The sequence below is a fragment of the Sardina pilchardus genome, chromosome 4 (assembly GCF_963854185.1).
Source record: "Sardina pilchardus chromosome 4, fSarPil1.1, whole genome shotgun sequence".
NCBI classification, from domain to species: domain Eukaryota; kingdom Metazoa; phylum Chordata; class Actinopteri; order Clupeiformes; family Clupeidae; genus Sardina; species Sardina pilchardus.
In genome coordinates, this window is record NC_084997.1 from 1,518,327 (window position 1) to 1,543,885 (window position 25,559).

At 39.7% G+C, this 25,559-nt stretch overlaps 1 protein-coding gene across 5 annotated transcripts in view; it reads right to left on the reverse strand.

The window, feature by feature from the left end:
- Positions 1 to 25,559, reverse strand: part of tnfrsfa (tumor necrosis factor receptor superfamily, member a) — an 81,747-nt gene that overhangs the window by 16,742 nt on the left and 39,446 nt on the right. For all 5 annotated transcript variants that reach the window (XR_009938814.1, XM_062533683.1, XM_062533682.1 and 2 more), the window contains exons 2-5: positions 23,943 to 24,090; positions 22,955 to 23,086; positions 16,664 to 16,775; positions 3,670 to 3,809 (exon numbers count right to left, since the gene is read on the reverse strand). Coding sequence is in view for 4 of the 5 variants with exons in the window: in XM_062533683.1 (XP_062389667.1) it covers positions 3,670 to 3,809; positions 16,664 to 16,775; positions 22,955 to 23,086; positions 23,943 to 24,090 (532 nt within the window). In the remaining variant the exon portion in view is untranslated. The remainder of the gene's footprint in view (positions 1 to 3,669; positions 3,810 to 16,663; positions 16,776 to 22,954; positions 23,087 to 23,942; positions 24,091 to 25,559) is intronic.

Here is a 25,559-nt window from a genome sequence, read left to right on the forward strand (position 1 = left end):
AAAAAACCTTATAATGTTCCTCCACCCAAATTCTCGCCATACCCTTGAACCAGTGGCTGAGTGTTGAACCCTGCACACATTATACCAATCATCTTCAGTTATTTCTACACTAAGCTCTTTTTCCCCATTTTTCTTTAATATAGGCAGTTGAATTACTCTCACTGGCACCAAGAGCCTGGTATAGGGCTGAAATTACTCTACATTGTCTTCCTTCATATGCATTTACCATCATTTTAATAATCATATTCTGTTTTTGGGGTTCTTCTAACTTTATTATTACTTTCAAATAATAATCCCTCACCTGAAAATATCTAAAAAGTTAATTTGCCTCCAGATCAAATTTCTCCCTTAATGCCTGAAAGCTCTGCATATCCCCTTTCTCAACTAGTGTACATATTGCTGTAATACCCCTGGGTGCCCATCTCTCAAAGCCCCAGTTTCTAATTCCTGGTTTGAATCTTGTGTCATGGGTTAACCACCTCAGAATCTTTACTTCTGTCTGTAGCCCATACTTTCTCACTACTATGTACCAAATCCCCAATGTGAATTTAACTACTGGGTCCAACAATCCCTCTTCCCTCTTAAACAGTTCCCTATCTGTTATTAATATTTGTACTGGGCTAGCCCCTATCTTCATTTCTATATCCTTCCATCTAGCTATATATTCTCTATTACACCAGCAAGTGACAGCCCTGAGCTGTGCAGCATAGAAGTAGTCTTGTAGTTTTGGCACTGCCATGCCCCCTTTGTCTTTGGGGAGCTGCATGGTGCTAAATCGAATCCTTTGCCTCCTACCGCCCCAAATGAACCTGGATATCCATCTATCCCACTCCATAAACTGTTTCTGTGGCATCATTACTGGCAGGGTTTGGAACAGGTACAGTAGTCTCGGTAGTACATTCATCTTAATTATTTCTATCCTTGAACTAAGATCTAATTGTAGTATTGACCATCTTCCTATATCCCTTCTGAGTTCCTGATTTATCTGAATGTAATTTGCATTATATAACTTCCCCATTCCCCGTGTGATGTTCACTCCCAAATATCTAATTATTTCTGAGTTCCACTTAATTTTGTATTTCTCCTCTAATTCCGGTGTAGGGGCATAGTTTATGGCTAAGATTTGAGTTTTGGCAACATTAAGTTTGTATCCTGAGTAATATCCATACTCCTCCAGTAGGTTCATCAACGCATGAAAGGACTCACTGGGTCGCTCCAAGTAGGCTACCACATCATCTGCAAACAGTCCTATCTTATGTTTGCAGATGATGTAGACTAGTAGACCTCCCCAAACAAAAGGGGTCTGTGAGACTACCATTCACCTTGATCCTAGCAGTAGGCTCTTGATATAGCGCCTTAATACACTGAACAGACTTCTCATTGAAACCAAATCTTTCTAACACCTGATATAAATAAGTCCAATTGACACTGTCAAAAGCTTTCTCTGCGTCTACACTAACTAAAATTGCACTTTTGTTTGTTTGTTGAGTCTCTTCTACAATGTATCATCCTCCCAATATTGTCCTGTCTGTCTACCTTTAATAAAGCCAGTCTGGTCTTCGTCTATAATGTCATGAATGTCTCAAATCTTTTGGAGATTATTGAGGTGTACATTTTATAGTCCACATTTAGTACTGATATTGGTCTATAACTGCTACAGTGCTCTTTATCCTTGCCCTCCTTGGGTATGGTTGTGATGATGGCCCCCCTCCATGAGGGCAGGATTTTCCCTTCTTTAACTGTATGTATAAATGACCTATGCAACATTTTCATAGTCATAAAATCGCTTAGAAATCGTTATTTTGCTTGACTGACCAGTTTTATCGAAAACAGTAATATTTCCTCCCGCCCCCAGTGTCCCTATCCGCTATTGCATCCTTGCAGTTTGTCTATGAAGCGATCGCTCATTGTTTACATCTGGAAGTCTGATACGCGTAAGAAACGAGAAGAACCACGCTTCCAATTTATAAATATATATAGCCTATATATATATATATATATAAATATACACGCTAAAGCTGTAGGGGAAGCTCTGCAGAAATATGCAAGCATAAAACGAGCGAAAACGAAACCGGCGATGAAATCGTCAATCCTGCATAGTTTCTCTTTAAATGTGACTTAATTTCACATTTGCACAAAGATGTATAGATACATAAATTGTATTTTAAGTCTGTCTGTCTGTCTGTCTGTGTAGATATGTGTGTGTGTGTGTGTGTGTGTGTGTGTGTGTGTGTGTGTGTGTGTGTGTGTCTGTCTGTCTGTCTGTCTGTCTGTCTCTCTGTGTGTGTGTGTGTGTGTGTGTGTGTGTGTGTGTGTAGGCTACATCTGAGGATGGTAGTGCCATTTTGGGAACATGAGACATTATTTAACCCTATGAGCCCGACGGACGCAAAGTGCGTCAAAAAACGCACACATTTTCTTTGTTACATTGCTCCGCTATTATTAGTCACAGCGAGATGAAACTTATATTGCAGGAAAGAGCAGAACCGGGGCTTTCCAACGATACTAGACACTTAAAATAAAATGATGAAGTTAAATCAAAGTATATCATATTTACAGTCTATAATTGCTCTGCGTTCACCGGCGCATCCAGAACTCTCGCTTGAATTACTCGCGGACCACGCATCGCACAGACATGACACGCATATCAAATGAAAGAGGAGAAGCAGAGCTTTGCATTGATACCAAATACATCGCTCATTTCGTATGATAAAATCAGACGAAGTTACAAACAAATAATAATGTCATATAGCTTTGGCTACCTTTACTCTCGTTTGATTTCCTCGTGAAACCGCTATCAAAAAGATATGGCACGCATGTCAGATGAAAGAGGAGAGCTAGAGCTATCCACAGATACCAAATACAACCTTCTAGGCCATAAAACAGACGAAGTGACAGCAAAATAATAACTTCATTTAGCTCCACTTACCTCGTGTTTTTGTGTGGCATAATAGCCTATGTTCATAATCCAATGTTATCATGTGTTTCTCTATGACAAGTCACGTTCATAACACGGTTTTGAGATCCTAGCAAACTCCTGTATGGTATCCAATTCAAGACTCATATTGCATCCAAATTTGTTTGACAAATAAACACTTTTTGCCTTTACTTTGTTCATTGCAATGCAGTAAAACAAATATTATAGAGAATCATCATCTGTGCACGTCATGTGTGCTACCGCAAACAAGTCATGTCAGATCAGCTAATGTCACAAATATGGAGTGCAAAAAGTGCCAAAAAGTCATTTTTTCATCACTAAATAAAAATTGCCATTTATTTCTGGAAGGCACACACCACATATTTCTGTAAATTGCTCAGCCCCAAAGTATACCTCCACCATGGTTCTTATATTGCCATTTTCAGGACAGTCAGACCTACACAACCATGTAAGTTTCGCCGAGATGTGAGCTTGCTGTGGTGAGATACACGTCAAAATGTAAGAATTTGTATAGTACGCTTTTCAAATTTTCATTATTTAAAAATCTAAATCAAATCAATGCAAGTATTTATACATGATATTGTGGCAGATCTGGATAGCCTAGACTGTGCTGAAAAAAACAATATGTAGCATGTATGAATGGCACTTACAATGACCAGGATAAATGCTTCTAACTAGAGGTAGTGAAAATGCCCTTAAAACAGCTTAGGGCTCATAGGGTTAAATCTTACCTGCAATCATGGCAATATGGCTGGAAAAACGAGTGGTTGAGGGAGAGTCAGTTGCTGGGTCTACAGGAGGGCTGAGCTTCTCACAAATGGTGTTGGAGATTGGCGTGCATTTCTTCACCTCTTCCTCCTCTACCTTGCACCTACTCATAGAGAGAGAGAAAGAGAGAGAGAGTAGCTGGTAGCTGAAATTTACATAAGGCAAAGTAAGCTTTCTATATCACAACCCATAGATATGGTAATTCAAAGCACAGAAAAAGATTAAAAGTGCATAAGATAGAAACATTATTACAATTGTGAGATTAAAGTCTATCCATCTGCGGCCTCATTCATAAAAATGTTGTATAGAAACCATCCAAACCAAATGTTATGCCACTCTTTCAGATGTGCCATAATGATGTTGAAATTGTGCACAGATGAATGCTTTTATGTCTCCGCCATGTACACCCCTTCATCAATATCATTACAAATGCTTTTAACGAAATGAACGGCATGTCATGTGATAGGGCTGTACAGTTCCCATACCAGGTGAAAATGCCACTTGTTATAACCCTCTCCACTGCAGAAGAGTAGAAGGCCTTCAAGATGGATGCTGATATTTGGAATTTCTGCAGCTGATGTAGGAAATTTGCTTGTTTCTTGATTTTTTGTGCACACCAAAGTATTTCAAACTTTCAACACTCTCCATAGGCTGCCCACTGATCTTCAATGGAGTGTAGTTGCTCTGCGGTCCATAGTCCACCATCATTGTCTGTTTTGCTAATACTCAGGGTCAAGTTGTTGAACTGGCACCACTGTGCTTTATCCTTTGCCTGATTCCGGTAGGTCTGTCCATTGTTGATCAGGCCTTCCACCACTGTTCCATCTGCACATCTGATGGAGGTGTGACTGCTGCTGCTCTGCAGTCATGTGTATAGATGTTGTACAGCAGGGGGCTCAAAACACAGCCTTGGGGGTCACTTGTGCTGATTGTTAATGTACCAGATGTCAGACCACCCACTCTGACCACCTGTGATCAGTTGATGAGAAAACTAAATATCCATTTGCACAGTGAGGTGTTCAATCCGGGTCCTCATCTTTGAAACCAGAGTGAGGGGGACTATGGTGTTAAATGCTGAACCATAATCAATGAACAACATTCACCATGCACTGTTTAGTTTAAGTTTAAGCGTGAATGGGAGAATTCCCCCCTTAAACTTGACCTCAGGGTCTTTTTCTGCATTAAAGCATATCAAATAAGCCATGCATGGAGACAGTATGGTTCATTGATCAGCCACTACAGAGCTAGCTCCAAATCACAAACAGTGTGCTAAACGCTCCCCAAATAGCATTAACCAGTCACCAGTAACCAGTAATATTGTTCAAAACAGCACCAAACCTCGTCAGTAGCTTGCTCAGGGTCCCTTCACATAAAAGAAAGTAGTTAGCAAACCCGGAGTATCCAATTCCTTCGCAATTCGATGTACTCTCACGTTTGGTTAATCTACTATTTGTGCTGGGGTTGGAGGAGCTGGTAGGGGGACAGTTAGTAAGTGTTCTTTGTGTATAAACATTATGGACTAAAGAGTGAAAAGAGTAGTCTTTGCATGAGGGGTTGAAAGCGCTCCACACATCACATACATTTGTGTTACTAATATATGCTTCTAAAAAAACCCTGATCTTGGATGGCGGTGCACAGACCACAACACAAAGTTAGTGAGTGAGAACTCTGAAATCAGAGAAAACCCTTTCTGGTAACACTTTATAATAACTACACACAATTCCTCATCTATTGGGCATTTGTTAACTATAAGTTAATGGTTTGTTCATCATTAGTAATTCATTGTTCATGCATAATTTATCATCAGTTAAGCATTTGTTCATAAAGTTATGATTGGTTTGTTCATAGTGAATAAGCATATTACTAAAATATGTATAAATTGTTGCTAAGTAAGGGATAATGTATAGAACGCCGGTCATTATCGGAAAATAATTCCCGACAGGATGAACAGAACCCTGACGCGCAGCGGAGGGGTATTGCTTCGTCCTGAAGGGAATTATTTTCTGATAATGACCGGCGTTCTATACATTATCCCGCTTATTATACGGCTACTTGGCAAAACGAGAAATGAAACTTAACTCAATGTGTCTTTAGCAATAACTTGGCTACCGTTTGGTGGCTTCCGCTAGAACTAGCAAAATAAATAGTTCGCCACAGTTGACAGTTGTTAGGTGTTGCCTGGCAACATACTTGGTAACTTTCAATGAAATTCTATTGCAACCAGCGAACGGCTTTGTTGCGGATTGATATTAAAGACGTGAATTAAAAGCACAAAACCCGTTGCCATTGACAGCGGTCATTATATACTTTCAGCGGTCATTATATAGATTTAACAGACCTGCGAACGTTGGGAATGGAATGGAACTTTTCTGCAGCACTCTGAAGAGCCGTGTAATAATACTTTATATATCATGCGATAACATTTTGTTAATGAAGTACTATTATCATTATTTAACAGTTGTTAGATACATTATGTACTAATGATTAGTAAGGATGTGAATACATGTTTTATAAACCACTTCCTAATACTATAATTCATGATCAACTCAGGAGTTACAAATGGTTAACTAATGATACTTTGTAACCTCATCTAAAGTGAGGACTTTTTATGCCTTGCTACACAATTGCAACTGAGTTGTAAAGACTACATTCACATTTATTCATTAAGCTGACAATTTTATCCAGAGCGATGTACACATGTCAATTAACACAACCGCAGAAGCTGGAAATCGAACCCCCAACTTATCAGGCTACAGAATGATAGCCCTGCTCCTTAACCACTACACTACCTCTGCTATTATTCTGAAATAGATGGGACCTACTTTTGCTTATTTTAAGAGAACTACTTTCCTGTTATGCATATAACTACATTTGCTGTAGCACTAAGCAGCGCATTGATACAATAGTTATAGAGTAGTAATATATAACTAGAAATGTGCATCTCCGCGGAGGAGCTGCAAGAGTGGGCTTGCTCACCAGGGGGCAGTGTTGTCAACGCCTGAGTAGTCCCCCATTCATTTTAATGGGACCGAAAACCGGAGAAAAACGGGAATACCGGAAAAACAGCAACTGGCAGCCACCCGAAAATAACTGGCAGGATACACCGGATGGGGCCTGATTTTTAAGTGTTGGAACCGCGTCGATAGCTCAAATGCTCTAGGAGAAGAGACGTTCTCAAAAAGTGGGTGAACGGAATAATAAATAATAAAGAAGAAGTAAACTTAAGAAGAACAATAGTGGGCCTTGCTTTGCAGCAAGCCCACTAATAATTGACTGATGTATGCTGAAGTAAAGTTAACCTAGTAAAGACATTGTCACTTTACTCTGGTGTTTATTGATTGCTTGTTGTGAAGTGAAGAACACAACATCCACTCAGTTAAAACACACAACTATGCAAGAGTGTCGATACGATACACTGTTAAGCATTTGTTAAACATTGTACACTGTTATTTACCTCTGCTAAGGAGGTACAGTGCCTATAGAAAGTCATCATACCCTTTTGAAATAGTTACTTTTTTTGTCTTACAGCCTGAAATCAAAACCCATTTTAAAAAAAATCTTTTCCAGTTTTATTAACAAATGTAGCTGTACAACATCAAAATAATGAAAAAAAAAGTAAACAGTTCTGAAAATTAATAAAAAATGAAAAACTAGAATAACAGGGTTGGAAAAGTCATCATACCCCTGACTTAATACTTTGTAAAGCTTCCTTTTGCCCTCATTACAGCCATCAATCTGTTTGGATATGTCTCTATTATAGCTTTGCACACCTAGATAGGGGAATATTTGCCCAATTTTCCGTACAGAAATGTTAACATTTAGTCAAATTCTATAGGGAATGGCGATGGACTGCTCTCTTCAAGTCAATCCACATATTTTCTATAGGATTGAAGTCAGGGCTCTGACTTTGCCACTCAAGGATATTCACCATCCTATCCTTAAGCCACTGCTTTGTTCTTTTGGCAGTATGTTTAGGATTATTGTCGTGTTGGAAGGCGAATGACCTCCCCATCCTCAGCTGTCTAGGAGAGGGACGCAGGTTTTCCTTAAGAATGTGGGTGTACTTGGCAGCATCCATTTTCCCTTCTATCCTGACCAATTGCCCAGTTCCCGCTGAAAAGAAACATCCCCACAACATAATGTTGCCCCCACCATGCTTCACACTAGGTATGGTGTGTTTTGGGTGGTGTACTGTGTTGGTTTTCGCCAAACATTGCGCTTGGAGTTCAGTGCAAAAACACATCTGGAATATTCTGCTACCATGTGGAAAAAGCTTATATGGTCAGATGAGACTAAGATCGAACTTTTTGGAGACTAAGATTGAAGTTTTTGGACTGAGCTCCAGGCGCTAACCAAACACAGTATACACACCCAAACACACCCAAAACACACCATACCTACTTTGAAGCATGGTGGGGGCAACATTATGTTTTGGGGATGTTTCTCTTCAGCGGGGACTGGGCAATTGGTCAGGATAGAAGGGAAAACGGATGCTGCCAAGTACACCAAAATTCTTGAGGAAAACCTGCGTCCCTCTCCTAAACAGCTGAGGATGGGGAGGTCATTCGCCTTCCAACACGACAAAAATCCTAAACATACTGCCAAAAGAACAAAGCAGTGGCTTAAGGATAGGATGGTGAATATCCTTGAGTGGCAAAGTCAGAGCCCTGACTTAAATCCTATTGAAAATATGTGGATTGACTTGAAGAGAGCAGTCCATCGCCATTCCCTACAGAATTTGACAAAATTTTAACAATTCTGCACGGAAAATTGGGCAAATATTCCCCTGTCTAGGTGTGCAAAGCTATAATAGAGACAAATCCAAACAGATTGATGGCTGTAATGAAAGCAAAAGGAAGCTTGACAAAGTATTAAGTCAGGGGTATGATGACTTTTCCAACCCTGTTATTCTAGTTTTTAATTTTTTATTAATTTTCAGAACTGTTTACTTTTTTTTTTATTATTTTGATGTTGTACAGCTACATTTGTAAATAAAACTGGAAAAGATTTTTTTTTAAATGGGTTTTGATTTCAGGCTGTAAGACAAAAAAAGTAACTATTTCAAAAGGGTATGATAACTTTCTATAGGCACTGTAAATGTTTTCATCGGGGACCGGCGTTTGTCAGCAAGATAACTCAAAAAGTAATGGATGATTTTTTATGAGATTTTCAGGGAAGGTCGGACATGAGTCATGACCCAAGGAAGAAACAATTACATTTTGGGAGCGATTTGTTGGGATTCCGGAGACGTTTACGTTTATGGTGTCATGGCATGTAATCGCTACGTGATGACGATCTGAATAGTTTAGGTTCAAATGTATGACAACCTAGGAAGAACAATACAGGCGGAGGTCTGCGCTCTCGGAGTGCTTTTCTAGTTAAATGCTGTGTTCTTCATTTTAAAGCATAAATCCTGCATTAACTCTCATCTGTAATTCATCCGTACACACAATTATAAATGTTTGTTCATGGTAAACACGCGTATCTATTTTATATTTCTGAATTTATGATGACAATAGCATTGGGCAGAGGTAGTGTAGTGGATAAGGCGCAGGGCTAGCATACAGTAAGCCAAAGAGTTTGGGGTTAAATCCCTGGGTTCCACCAGTGTGGCCTTGCTCTTTAATTTCATTGATAGTGTAACTCTCTTTGGATGAAAGTGTCTGCTAAATGAATAAATGTAAATGTAACCTGTAAATGTGTAGCAAGGTATACAGTCCTCACTTTAGATGAGCTCTCAAATATCATTAAAGGGACACTTCACCGATTAGCATTAAAGGGATATTCCGCCATTTTTGGAAATAACCTCATTTTCCACCTCCCCTCGAGCAAAACAATTGATATTTACCTTTTTCCCGTTCATCCAGCCATTCTGTGAGTCTGGCGGTACAACTTTTAGCTTCAGCCTAGCATAGATCATTGAAATGGATTAGACCAGTAGCATCTCGCCTGCTAACATCATGTTTAAAAGTGACTAAGATTTACGGTAATTTTCCCATTTAAAACGTAATAATCAAGGCAACTTGCAAACATACAATGGGCGCAGTGATATCACGCAGCATCTGAAAATAGTCCCCATAGACAACAAGCAGTAGTAGTGCCAGTAGTGTGCAAGTTGCCTTGATTATTATGCCAGATGAGAGTGTAGTTCATGTCAAATCAGCCTAGAAAAACGGCAGGTTTCATTTTCAGTTGGTCTTATTGCACTTTTTAACTTGAGAAGAGACACGTTCTAAACGGTCTTGTATGTTTGCAAGTTGCCTTGATTATTACGTTTTAAATGGGAAAATTACCGGAAATCTTAGTCATTTTTAAACATGATGCTAGCAGGCAAGATGCTACTGGTCTAATCCGTTTCAATGATCTATGCTAGGCTGAAGTTAAAAGTTGTACCGCCAGACTCACAGAATGGCTGGATGAACAGGAAAAAGGTAATATCAATTGTTTTGCTCAAGGGGAGGTGGAAAATGAGCTTATTTCCAAAAATGGCAGAATATCCCTTTAAGCTTTGTATCTTTAGAAAACCAGTCATGTTTTTGAATGGTCGTGCATCATTCCCTCAGTTTGCCTTGAGATGGGAGAAATACGGATTTCAATGTTGAACTTCCTGCTTTCAATGATGTAAAAATCATAATTTTACATCATTGAAAGCAGGAAGTCCTATTCATGGCATTGAAATCCTTATTTCTCCCATCTCAGAGCTTCATATTCAGGGGGAGGTGTATTATGGGCTTATCAGTGTCTAACCTCTTTTGGAGGAATAGGCCTAATATGGTCACTACGGTCAATGTAGGGAGTCATGTTATACAGTACCTTTATCCTGTTTCAAAGTTGCTGCACAACCGTCATCTTGGTAAACTATCTAACCTTGAGCATACACTGTATGCCATAGCCACTGCATTGATGTTCTTACTGCATCTTGAAATGTCTTGAAAGTACACCCAGTGTAACCCTCTCTTTGTCCAAAATATTTTTTTTATTTCAGTGTCAGTGTTGTCTGTATGGTTTTCTGTACGTTTCTGTATGTCTGTGTTTTATCTTCTGTTGGACCAGTCTTCCTGTGCTCTGTATGTTTGTCATATTTGTGTATCCTGTTTTATCTGTCTGTATGTCATGGTTCCCTTGCAAAAGAGACTAAAGGTCTCAATGGGACTCACCTGGTAAAATAAAGGTAAAAAAAAACTTAAATAAGACGACAGCTCATGTCAACACATTATTTGTGTAGACCTATATTCTAAGTTACTGGGCTACATGTAGACCTACTGTAGCACTTTTTGCAAGTACCATTGCCTAATAGATTCCTACAAGTTTTTTGTCAAGGCAAGTTGCTGCACTACAAGCTACATCTAATCCAAACATAGAAGGCCAATAAAAAATAGGATGTAGTTGGTTGGTAATCCAAATACAAAAAAGTATAAAGGCTAAACCAAAATTATGCTAATTGCGATTAGCCACATTGCTAATAACTACAATGAAAATATGTGTAAAATATCCCTTTCAGTGCAAATGCAATGCAGTAAGCAGTAGGCTATGGTGCACGTGCGCTGCTCCATTGGCTTTGCATGCGCAGCTTTCTCTACTGTCTACACTACAGGCTACTGTCTCATAGACCGTACATTTACTTATACAGAATTATCTTTGATGAGATTAAAATCAGACCCCCCCCCCCACCTCACGCCAAAAGGCGCGCCGATTGCATCCCTGTAAGAATTATGGTAACACTTTACATTACGGCTCGCTAATAAGGTGGTAATTGTATGGTCATTTCTATGTAATTTCATGGTAACAATCCCTTGTTGCCACTTATTACAAGTAATTTCCATGCAGTTTCTAGTGCAATTACTCTGCAGTTTCTAGGTAATAGCAATGCAAACAGCATTAATTAAGGTGGTAATGTCTATGGTATTTTTATGTAATTTCATGGTAATAATCTTTTGTAGCCCTTTATTGCAAGTCATTTCCATGCAATTTCCAGTGCAATTACTCTGCAGTTTCTAAGTAATAGTGATGCAAACAGCTTTCATTTTAAATGTAATAAAATGGAAATGATTTCAAATGAATCTAGTTCTTGAAATGATAGTCCAGGATTTACTTATTGCTTTTGTTTAATTACCTGACAAACAAGGAGGTAATTTCTGGGAAAATACACAGCATCAGGGCCGCAAAATGCATCTTCACTTATTTCCACTCAATTACTTAGTTATTACCAAGAAAGACACAAGCCAAGTCATTGTAGTAAGCTGGTAAAGAAGACAAATGTGCCTGTAACTAAACTGGAAAAAGGGAAGTAATTTCATGGAAACTATATGAGCTGTAAAATACACTATTGCCTCTTCCTAGTTAATCACCTAGCTGCGTTGGTAAACCCATCAATTATCCTTATGACATTTATAGTGTTGTTTTTGCTTAACACTAGAAGCGCCAAGCGCCGGTCATTTGACCGCTGACGCGTATTACTAGAAGCACCGTGTAGGTTTGACCTAGATATACCTAGAACTGCCGGGCTGCGGTCTTTTGACCGCAGTGATTAAAAAACAAAATATATATTTTTACTCGATTAAATTCAAGGACCCCTACGTTCACGACTTTTCCTAAATACGCGTGTTTTATCACCCAGAATTTTTACATAATCAAAAGCACACCGCACAAGCTAGTTTAGAGCCATTTTGCGCTCACTTATGTGACAACGCATTCAGCACACAACCACATGTTAAGCACAACCTTTTGTTCTGCAAAAAAACATTGTTTTCACACATTTAACATGTTCTGCGATAATAAAACAACATAATCAAATTCTGAAACAGTAGGCTAAATATTTTATTTGCAGTGCACCCTAAACCTACCAAAACATTTATAGGCTACAGGTACAGAGGTGACGTGTTTGTTACAGATGAAAATATTATAATATTTCGTTGACCTCTTTGGGTCAGAAGCTCCTCTCGGAATAACAAAGTCGTCCTTCTCAAAATTATGACAGCAGACACGGTAATCCATCACTTTAGCGTTTCGATTGAGGTGTCAATGTCCACATTCAAAACAATAAGCCACTGGAGACCGACCGTATCGCAATGACAGCTGATGAAAACTTGCTGGATTGTAAACTTTTAATTTTTGTTTCGCAGCCGTGAAAGGAACAGACACGAACCACTCTGTCTTCCTTGTCCTCTTTCTTCTGTCTGTTGCATGTATCTCTGTAATTTTAGCCAACACTACCCGTAGTCTTTTCCGGCAATAGCTCTAGTGCTTCCGTGTGAAATCTTGCGTGACATTTCTGTGCTTCAGATAGGTTTGCGGTCTTGAACTGTGTCTTGAACGGATTCTACGTATACAGACTATTCCAAAGTTTACCGACTGACTGGTGCTTTGTTTTATGTGTAGACACCTCGAGTTAGCTGCTTACGAGGTTCTGCGCTGTTTTGAGCAATGTTAGTGGTTTAAAAATGCGATTTTGAAAGCGTAGCCTATGGCTCTAGTCTAAGCCCTATGCCACTGTTAGCGATTTTGGGCTGTAGGCTAGCTCTTGCCCGTGCTAGCTCTGTAGGCTACTGCTATAGACCTAAAATAAATGGACAAACAGACTCCGTTGTTCTCAAAATTCCGTTTATTTTCCGTCGTAATGCGCAGACTCGTACTCACTTCGTGACTTTAACCATCCTGCACATTGCTGTAACTCGTCTGATAAACCTCTGAAATTGTTAACGTTCGTTTTAAATATTATTATTATGTTTACTTGCCTCTAAGTAATGCTTTACCCAATCAAACAGTAGGCTACCGTAGGCTACACGCATTTTCACTGATCTTGCGAATGACTTTCTGTCATGGTTTTCGTGCAGGCTCACTCAGCTTCTTATCCAAACATTACGGGAAATCTCCCCTCGAACATTAGCTTCCCTCCAACCAACATGCTAACTATACTTCTTTACGTGAAACTAACGTTATATACAAGGAAGAAGTGAATTAGTTTTGCCTTCGATACCCTATATAGAATTCACAGAAGCTATAAGGGCGAGACAGGGCACATGTTACATGAAGTTATGGGATCGCAAAAAAATCTGCAATCTATGGCCGTCCATGGGAGTTAGCAGAGCGTTGATCACCAGCTCATTTCGTGTTTCTACTTCCGGGAATATGCCTGCCCCCTTGGCTACTGCGTGATCAACGAAAAATACTTCTTCCATGGCTTGGTTAAAATTTCGCCAGGCTTATACTTTAAATGTTTTATGTTAAATGTTAACAATGTTTTTTCGCAGAACAAAGTTATAAAGGTCGTACTCAATATGTGTTTGTGTGTTGCCTATTTCAGATCCGAGATAGTAATAACTAAGTAATTGAGTGGAAATAAGTGATAATGTATTTTACGGCCCTGATGCTGTGTATTTTCCTGGAAATTACCTCCTTGTTTTTCAGGTAATTAAACAAAAACAACACTAAAAATGTCATAAGGATAATTGATGGGTTTATCAACACAGCTAGGTAATTAAATAGGAAGAGGCAATAGTGCATTTTACAGCTCTGATACCATATAGTTTCCATAAAATTACTTCACTTGTTCCAGTTTAGTTACAGGCACATAATGTCTTCTTTACCAGCTTACTAAACTACTACAATGACTTGGTTTGTCTCTTTCTTAGTAGGCTAATAACTAAGTAATTGGGTGGAAATAAGTGATAATGTATTTTACGGCCCTGATGCTGTGTATTTTCCTGGAAATTACCTCCTTGTTTGTCAGGTAATTAAACAAAAACAATAAGTAAAGTTTCAAATAATTACCATTTTATTATACTTAAAATGAAAGCTGTTTGCACTGGAAGTTATTGTTATTGCACTGGAAACTGCATGGAAATATCTTGTAATAAGTGGCTACAAGGGATTATTCATAAAATTATATCAAAATACCATAGAAATTACCACCTTAATTAATGCTGTTTGCATTGCTATTACCTAGAAACAGCAGAGTAATTGCACTAGAAACTGCATAGAAATGACTGGTAATAAGTGGGAACAAGTGGTAACAAGGGATTGTTACCATGAAATTACATAGAAATTACCATACAATTACCACCTTATTAGCGAGCCGTAATGTAAAGTGTTACCAATCCACCCCCCCCCCAGCGAATCAAATACCTATGCGCATTTCACGCGTTCCCTACTTTTCAGATTTGAGTAGTTGAAATGTGCATTAGACAGTTGGATGGAAACACAACTACTGTCGCAGTTTCATTCCACATATGCAACTGCTTTCTCCGGATCTGTGAACGGCGTTTCATTGCTGTTGTAGGTAATCTGCAGCATTGCTGGATATTGAAATCCGTATCGTATGTCCTGATGTTCTCGCAGGAGTTCTTTGGCTCTGTTAAAGCGGGCGTGGTGGAATGTGAGAACCTTCTACTGGTTGTAGGTGATGGTCTTTAGCTGTGCAGCCTTAAGGGGGATTCACATACGTCGCTACTCGCCCATCGCTCCTCACTTCTCGCCAAAATTCTACTCGCTGGCAGAAAAAAATACCTGCTGCCGGCGTCGGTACAGTCTATGCTGCAAACATGTCCGTTAACTGTCAATCATCTCTATTCTACATTCTGATTTGGTACTCGCTTCACTCGCATCGCTGAAAGTTAAAATTATTTGATCTCCGTACCCGCCCACATCGCATCGCTAGTCCTCGCATCGCCTGTCCTGGCCACATTCCGCTAGAACACATTCACATTCCATTGACAGTTCTCGCTCAGAGATGGGTGAGTAGTGATGTATGTGAATGCGACTTTACGCATGATGACCTCTCATTCCTGGAAGTAGTGCAGTAGTTTGATGATGAATTCCGGTGAATGGGAGTTGTTCTGTGCACCTCTTTAGGTAGCATTACTGTAGATCAGTGAGCACAGTCAATGGTTGGGAGATTATCTAGCAACAGAACGCTTTGTAACTGTTTGGCAAAAAAAATCCTAAACCTCTGTCCAGTCCCTTCTTTGATGTTCAAGATCCACAGATTCTGACTCCTGCTTTGGCTTTCCAAGTCTGTACATTTTACGTTTTCCGTTGAGCTGTGTCACTGATTTAACTAGCCGTTGCACCTCTTGTTCCAATTGTCCGAGGACTATGAGGCACCACGTTCCAGTTCGGCTAGAGTAGTAGTGGCCTGTTCACTGGCTGTTTCTTTCATGGCCAAAATGGCATTATTAGCGTCATTCGTTAGAGAAGTTCACTTCTTATGGAACTTGAAAACTGTTCAAATCTCTGGTCGAATCATTTCCCCGATATCAGCTTTGAATGCGCAAATCTCCATCTGTAATGCCATTATTCCAGCCAGAAAAGCATTGCTAGCATGCTGATTAGCATCCTCGTGGTCACCAGCATCAACCGATGAACTAGGACTTGATGGCTGAGTTTGTTCAACTAGCTTTTTGATTTAAGGCATAGCTATAATCTTCTCGTCGACTAGTATGAAGGGTAGTTTGAACCATATTCAATAATTTTCAACATAGTGTCTTGATTTAATAGGGTATTATTTGTTTTGCTTAAATCATTTACAAAGAATTCAGTAGCTCACCACGTCTTACTCCCACATGACGTAACCAGAAACCTGTCTGGTAAGTGTTCAGACTCAGAGCAGTCTTCTGGAACAAACTCCTTGTTCGCTAACTACCACTGAAATGATTTTGGAAACATTTAAGGTACAAAACTCTTTAGTGTTGCTTTAAATCAAATTTAAAGGAATAGGTCGGTATTTTACACTTTAAGCCCATTTTAAAGTGTAAAATACCGAACTATTCCTTTAATTGTCCAATGGTCACCAAATCACGTTGGGAAATTCACTACACTACAGGAAAACTTCACATTTGGACCTGGAAGTAATAAAGCAGACCAGATAGCAAAATCATATTGTCATGCATTTGAGATAGAGAATTTCATTAAAATGTACACTCTACATACACAGGATAAACAGGGTATAGAAAAGCTCACCTAGTGCATTTTTTGCACACCTCACAGGCTTGGTCTGGCACACAGAAGAAGCCAGTCTTGCACTGACACTGCGTGTCTCTCCTACTAGAGCATGGTTCAGTCACTGTTTGATCTATGTGCATGAAAGAAAGAGAAAAGGGAGGGTGAATGAAAGAGAGGGAGAAAGAGACGACAAACAGAAGAACAAAATCAGGGCCAAAGCAAGGCCAGATACTTTCCTTCAACAAGGGTTGAGTGACTAAGGAAAGTCATGGCTTGTGGGATTTTGGACAATGTGGGAAATCTAACCCCCTCTCTGTGGAATTAAGGTCTCCAAATTCACAGGGACAAGAGACACACCCTCCACTCACTGTCTTCCACAACCCCAACCCCGAACAGAGAGAGAGAGAGAGAGAGAGAGAGAGAGAGAGAGAGAGAGAGAGAGAGAGAGAGAGAGAGAGAGAGAGAGAGAGACGCATGAAACAAAAAAGAACACAAGACCCCACAAGACCACACCCTGGCAATAGAACATTAGCAGATCTAATTCCCACAGGTCAGACATCTAGGACAGGAAATTCTAAACTTCGGTATATTCAGGCTTCCTTCACTATCTCTGAAACAAAAATGTACAGATGCCTACAGATTGTGACAGTGTGCAATACACACCATACACACCTAAATATACATTTATAATCAGACCAGTGGGCTGAGACGATGTGTGTTTGGGAGAATCTGCTAAGTAACAGCATATTAATTATATATTAATATAATTTCTTGATGGAAATAGTCAATCATTATTTAAATTAATTTAATGGTTAATGAAAACCAATACTAAAAATGTATTCATATCAATATATTGAATTTCAGGCCTCTGTATAAAGCATATGCTTTTCTTCTGTTAGTTAGTTCTGTAAATGGTAAGCCTATAGGCTATGAAGCAAATAGGTTATATTAATCTAAAGACGCAGACAGAGCAGTTGGTTCTCTGTCTGCTCAATGTCAGCGTGCCCTCTAAACGAACAATAATTACAACAATATGAATTTATGAACGCTTTCAGAGAGCCAGAGTGTGCTCATTGTGACAGTGAAGTCAATGGGATTTTATGGATTTAGGTGAAAAGTGTGCACATAATACATTTTGGTCTGTGCCATGAAGGGACAACTGATTTAACTATATAAACCACACAGTATATTTTCTGAAAGTATCAGCGCCTCATTGAGCTCAATGCAATTCAAACCAGCAAATTAGCTAACAGCTAACAGCTAATAACTGACATAAAGCATGCCACACTCCTAGTATGGTGAAGGGTATAGTCAGAGACACTTATATATGAGGAGACACTGCACTGGAAAAATCGCCCATTGAAAAGCATGGGGTAACTTCGTAACGCGAAAGATGGCGGTTGTTTACACCGGTTTGCTATGGTTTGCACATGTCCCGCCTCTTCCAGTGCCGTTGCTCCAATCATTTGGCGTGAAGAATAGAGCATGCGCAGTCCAAAATTACTAGTAAGAAAAAGGCTTTTTAAGCGTTAATTTGATACAAAACCACCAAACCTTTTCAGCGATTTTAGTCTGATTTTCATTGTGATTTCAAACATGTGATTTTTATGTCTCTTACACCTCGGAACATGGACATCCAGCTCTCTCCCCATTCATTTAGATAGAGCCTGGTCTTGATCCGGTCAAAGTCGCTGCCCGACCCCATGGCCAATATGGCTGCCGAGTGACGTGACTTGCTTTAAAAAGACTTTGGTATAGTGTTGATGTGGGGTTATCTTAATTCCAAAAGCCAAGGGGATTTTATCAGGGTGCATAGTGTCCTGGATCCATGAAATAACTGGCCTTTAAAAATGAAAATAAAAATCCTCTATGGGAATTTAACATGGGCGACCTCCAGGTGACCCAGGAAGTCCCAAAATGGTTTTAATAGGGCTGTCAAAATAACTGATTAATTTAGATTAATTAATTTGAGATAAAATCACTGATTAAAAAAATTAACGCAGATTAATCGATGACCTTTGACCTGGAGCCATTCTAGTCAGTAACCATAAGACCGTAAAATGGGGATCGAGAATGTGCTGCCTGGATCATTGATTGGAACATTTACTTAAAAAAAAAACCGGCCTGACGGTGTTATAAATAAAGTGTTGATTAAAACAAAGTCCTCTGCAATGTCTGCAGCACAGAATTTGCATATCACCGGAGTTCGTCAACTCTTAAGTACCACATTACTGCAAAGAAATAGTGTTGACATTGTGATTTTGCGATTACATTTTATATGCGATTAATTTAGATTAATTAATCACAGAGTATGTAATTAATTAGATGAATTTTTTTTATCGATTGACAGCCCTAGTTTTTAAATAGACAAGACGCGGCATTCACTCCTATTCACCTTATTCCTTACATGAAATGTGCATCATTCCGATACTGTTTTCAACTTCCGTTCATTCTGTTTACATGTGCGTTCTCGGTAGCTAACTAGAATACGCTTCAACATCATATCAGAAAGACTGAAGACGCGACAATGGACACCGGTAGGACAAATACGTAACGACTTGATAATGATTTGATAATTCTTTGAAACTAAATAAACGGAACATTTATGACAAGACGTGTGATTATTTTAACAGACGTAATGCGATTCAATGGTGAATGTTTTAAACTGTCGGGAGTTGTGATGTTAGGTGAAGCTTAGCGTATGCCTCGCCATAGTGTTTGATAATTGTAGGCCTACATATAACAGCTACGGGAGATACGGGGAAGGGTCTGATGAATGACATGTATGACTGATAATTATAAACGGTACAAGGATAAACGGGAAATATAGACACATTCAACAAACATTCAATATACATGCAACCCGACATAGACAACACACATAATGATGGCAGTGCTTCACTGCTGTGACGGTGACTACTTGCCCCGTCCGTCATACACCTCTGTCGCCATCGCGCCAACTAAATTCAGAATAACACGCTGGTGTGCTTGTGGAATAATCAGATCCCTGCACGTATAGTGGGCGTCGTAGGAATTTAAGGAGGCTTATGTTGTATTAGTGCTCAACAAGGTCTGTATTAACTCATTCACTGCCATTGACGTCTAATAACGTCAATTTGAACGCTTACGTTTCTATAGACGTCAATTGCATTTTTCAATGGGGAGGGCTCATTGGTGGGCTTGGGATTTTTAGTTTCACTAAAAATCAGGCTTGTAAACAGACTGAACTAGCGATCTGAACTGCTAGATGGCGCCAGTGCCATTCAAACGAGTAGTATCTGCCTGCAGAGCCATATGTAGAGACATAACAGCAAACACCACCAGATGCAGATCGACCACAGTGGATCTAGTTTGCACGCAGTCAAGCGAATAAAATGCTTACTTCTTACATCAAGGATGGAAAACACTTCAAAGGTATGATCCATTTACATTGGATATTGCTATAAAGACTGACAACAACTTTGCTAGTGCTAGCTTGCTAAGTCTACCGTCCTGTTCAGAGTCTATAACGACCATCAGAGTCCCTAGCAACCTTGAAGAGACTGACATACTCCCGAAACGCTAGAGGTAAAAAGTTGATTTTCACAAAAAGATTTTTGGTCAAAAACAGGTGTTTTGAGCTAAACTAACCTATGTTCTACTGCCAATTACTAAAGAACGGTAAACGATAGAAACAAACCGATTTTCCTGGTGAAAGTAGAGAGTCTACTCTTTCTTTTGGTACCTTCTGTGTTAACATAGTCATACAGCTCACTGTTCGGTGGATCTTGGAAAAACAGTCAAAATGCTGTAAAACGTCTGGCAGTATGGAGCGCTCTGCGCTGAAAATGGCTGGCAGTGAATGAGTTAAGCATCATTGCACATGTATAGAGATTGAGAACGTGACGTAAAACGCAACGCATTTTGGGAATAGGTGGCCCAAAACTTAAGTTGTTTTACTGACGTGCGGGAATAATGAAGTGCAGTTGTTGAAATGCCGTTTACCTGCTGTGTTATAAAATTCAATAGAGTAACATGAAGCTTATCTTTTATCATTTTCCAGCGTGGAAAAATAATAGTACACGCCATGTTTCAGACGTGACAAAAAGGCGAGAAATGGCATGGATAGCAGCAGTAAGGAAGCGCAAGATTATGTTCTGTTTTTTGCACAATTTTTCCCCGCTTAGTTTTCATTATTATCATGCCAGATCATAGACCCAGAACACTAGTTTACATGGGCTGGCATCAGGCGGGCCAAACGCACCCATAATTCTTTGTGTTTTGATGACGTTGGTCACATGTCTTAGCGATCTCTATTGTCTTTATTAGAGGTGGCACGGTTCACAAAATCTACGGTTCGGTTCGTATCACAGTTTAGGGTCACGGTTTTCGGTTCGGTACGGTTTGTTGTTAATTTTTTCTTTTAATCTTTAACACTCCAGAAACATATTTCAGCATATAGTTTAATCATCCACAATTAGGCTAGAGTATTTAGAGAATAGTTATCATGTAATAATGCACAAACTGAGTTTGATTTCACATAAAGCACATTATTGTCTGAGGAAACTTTAAGCTACAGTTGAGATTTTAATACAGCAAGAGGGAAGACATTGATAATTTCAACAATCTTTTCATTTATTTGGCAGGGATGGTGCACCAGCACAAAATGTAGGTCCACCCATATTTTTCATTGTATCGCCTTTTTATCGCTCTCCTTTCATATAATGTGAATGTTTTTAACAAGATGTAAAGCCTGTCTTTATTTGAAACACACACACATTATGTAATTATTTATACATTCTATATACTATGTCTGATATTCATAACAGCACACTTTATGCAGCTTATAGCCTACTATTCATTACAACTCCACCTCTTATTCAGCTGTCTGGTTGTAGCCTCAAAATATTGTAAACAAAGTAGCAGGCTAAGCTTATCATACTCTACTGGCTGGACTGTTCAGTTTCCCCACATGTGTTTAAGTTTCAAGGTAAGCTAACAGTTTTTCTCCTTGGGACAGGCCCTTTTGAGTCTTGAAGTTGAAAACATTAGTATTGAGATGGTCAGTCAACTTGAATGCAAGAGTTTTAATCAAATGTCTGCAGCATAGCCGACTAATGATGCTAACCGGATTTTACAGTAATTTAGCTAGTCGTCTTCTGAGCGTCATTGCGTTCACGATTGTGAATGTTTTATTTGGATTAAATGTGCATGTCGAGGGCGGGTGTCCATTGAGCGCGCACAAGAGCGGGCCAAGGAGAATGAGTTTACTTCTACGGTTTGGTAAAGTTGCACGAATAGTCTACAAAAGTTGCGGAAGAACTTTATGTTTCCACCCGAGCAGCGTCAGGTGCACATCAGTGCGACCACGCTAGGGATGATCACTCGCACTTGCCATTTCTAAAGACTGGCGCACAGCACTCAAAACTCCATACTCCTACTCTCGCGTGAAAGGGTCACATTATGGAAATAAATTGCCCATGCCATAACTAGACTGAACCGTAGAACCGTACGACGAACACCCACTCCGAACCGTGACATGCCAACCGCACGGTTCGGAGCATTTTTCAAAAACCGTGCCCTAGTCTTTATTGAACAATCTTAACCAATATGTCATTAATTCTTTTTTTTTTAAGTATATTTTTTGCCTTTTTGCCTTTATTAGTACAGGACAGTGAAGTGGTAGACAGGAAACAAGTGGGAGAGAGAGATGGGGTGGGATCGGGATATGACCGCAGGCCGGATTCGAACCTGGGTCCCCGTGGGCACTCGGACCCGTAAATGGTACAGGCGCTTTAGCCCGCTGCGCCACAGCGCCCCCATTGTCATCAATTCTTGGTAAATCTTTAATAAGCAACTAGTTCAGGAGTCTTCAACCTTTTTCAGCTCAAGGACCCCTTTGCTAAGAGGGACACTGAGCACTTTGGATAGTTATGGGCAACGTTTTGAGCTCATCCAATCAGAGTGCTAGCAATGAATCATATGACCATCTGTGGCCTTTCAGCAAAGATGGCAGCGTCACAACAGTGAAAGGAGAACATCTACTTTCATGTGCTGAGGTTGACAAGACATTTCTTCCCCCCGTAAACTGTTAGCTACCATTGCTCCATTGAGATTGAATGGTATTTAGCTAACTAGCAGTGGTTTTACTAACAAAGTTGTTGCTAATTCTTTGTTGCCCTCATTAGTTGCCCTGTGTGTCATCTGATTACCCGTTGCCAGTAACATTGCCAAAAGAATGCCCCGTGTATCATCAGCTTTACAGTTAGCCATCACATTTTAATGAGGAATTCAGAATTAAGTTTAAACCTCGTTAGAGGCCTACATTACCCATGCGGCACAGAGTGCACTGCAAGCAGCGGTCCATGCCATTTGGGTGTTCAGTGTAGGAGCGCCCAGGTTCACAGGGGGAGCAGGTTCCCTGCTGGAGATCCTGAGTGCAGGGCTTACTTACAAAGGTCCCTGCGGGGAAAAATTCACAATCTGGTTAAATTATTCATCAATTCCAATGCACTTATGAAAAAATTAAGACAAAATTGATCGGCCATGTTATGAAGATTTAAGCCAGTATATTTCCCAAAAGTATAGTTAGCAATTATTTTAGCAACTTACATGACTGGAACTATGTAAGTACGACACACCTGGTGGTGCGTACACTGTCGTAAAGTTAGTTCGAACTAACATAATTCCACTTTTCCCCTGTGCTATCTCATAGCTCTTTTAATTGTCATAACTGACTTTTCTGTACTCAATTGCTTGTAAAAATGTTTGATTGTAAAGGTAATGTTGATTGAGAATCAGATCCAGGGGTAGGGGACTGCTTTACAAAATGTTAGGTAACACTTTATTTTGACTTGTCACATGTCAGCCATTATACATGCAGTAGCTAACATGTGTAGGCATTAGTGCTCTAATGATCTAAACTATACACAAGGTCTATAGTATTAAGCACTACTGCACATGTATTAGGTCTTTAATTTACAATTTCATATTCTTAATCAATAGGTAATTTATTATTGCTAAATCCTTAAAGGTACACTACGCAAGATTTCCATGTGCTTCACTGGTTTCCTTGGCCATGCTGTCATACCTGACTAGTAATTCTACATCGCTAGTATCTGTTATAAAGGACAAAGATGGCAACTTCAACTTATGTGGCAATGAAGGGAACTTTTTTTCCAAAGAAATTATATACATCTTGTTTTGTTGGTGTAATTGAATTTCAACCGATACAGGGCCGGGGATGGCTCTACACTCATTGGATAGACTTGCCCAAACAGAGCAACAAAATAGTCTAGGCCTAGATGATCATACTCACCAGCTGCACAGTTGAGACAGCACAAGCCTGCTGCAGGGTACTGCTGGTCCTCCAGACATTTATTTTGCTTCACTGTAAGGTTTTGAGACAACTCACGGCTGCCACTGGCGATGACAAGAATAGACAGGAACAGGACAACAGGACGGGCCTAATGAGAGAGGGAGGATGGAATTATTTTAGATTGCATTTAATTAACACAGACAAGATTCAGAGCTGCTCAAAAAGTGGTGTCCTATAACAAACAACAGCAATACCATGTTCGCACATATGTACAGTAAACACACCTTGACTCAAATACAAGCAAACAAAAGTGTGCACCAGCGCACGCACGCACACACACACACACACACACACACACAATGAAGCAGTCACAGTTCTCATGAGCAACCTTATGTGAGCAATCTGGGACTTAATTCGAAACATCTGATGTGAACATCTGTGTAGAAAACTAGATGAGGAGCATAACAGGACAGGGGTTTAGAGAAAAAAAGACAAAGGGGTTAAGATTAGAGAGCAAGTAAGAGATGGTGGCTACAAAATAGTTATTGACCAAACTCATTATGTCATCATACACATAATCTCTAAAACACGTAAAGAAAATAGCCCTTCTTGTGCAAGTAAACATATCCAGACAGAAGCAGACAACCCCCTATAATGCAAAGAAATCGCTGCCAATGTTCGATTTTGAGGCATAGTCTTAAAGATCACATGTGTCAAGTTTGGTGATGATCAGACAAAATATGTGACCTGTGTAAAATTAGTTTTCATAAGTTTGCATTGAACTCAACTGAATGTGTCATTGTTGAAAATCAGGCAAACTTAAGTTACGTGCATGAACTAAACTTTGACCTGTTGGTGACGCTAGAGCAGTGGTTCTCAACCTTTTTTTCCCCGCGACACAAATTTGAATATACCAACTCAGTCGCGACCCAATAGCAAAATTACAGCACTCATTCTTCAAGCGAGCCAATAATTTGATTATATAATAGGGTCATTCCACGTCGAATCAACCAGAGCGCACACACTTGCGTCTCAAAAAAATCTGAAAAAAATACCATGCCTGGCTATGTTACCCAGGAGACACTCTGTAAAATGTTTTTGCGCTAAGATCAATACTTTTCAAGTAACAGACAGTTTTACGGGGGGAGGGGGGTGTCAAATTTGTTCTGCCTCTTTTTTTTGTCAAAGTTCACAAGCTCATTGCTCAAGAACTAGAATCTGTAGGAGGCTCAAATGTTGCAGGCTGGTGCATAAATAGGAAGAGTATGCAGTAAAATCACCATGAGTAGTCTGGATGATCCTGCATGGTCATAGCAGTACCTCAAAGTTGATCAAAATGTTATTGGAGTTCTTGGCTGGGCTCTGTTTAGGCTTACAGTAGACATCGTTTTACTCAACATTTAGTCTGGAAAAAGTAGCAGGCTAGCCTACGTATGAGTTTTTTTTACCCCTCTAATAAATTGCCTATAGGCCTACTCACACTTACTGATTAAGCTGCTCATTTGATTCTCCCTGTGTGAAAAGTATATGGGGGAAGGGCTGCCTAACTGTTTACGCTATTTAGGATTTAGGAGTTAGAATTAGTTCGAGACAGCAACCCCATCTGAAGCACAGAAA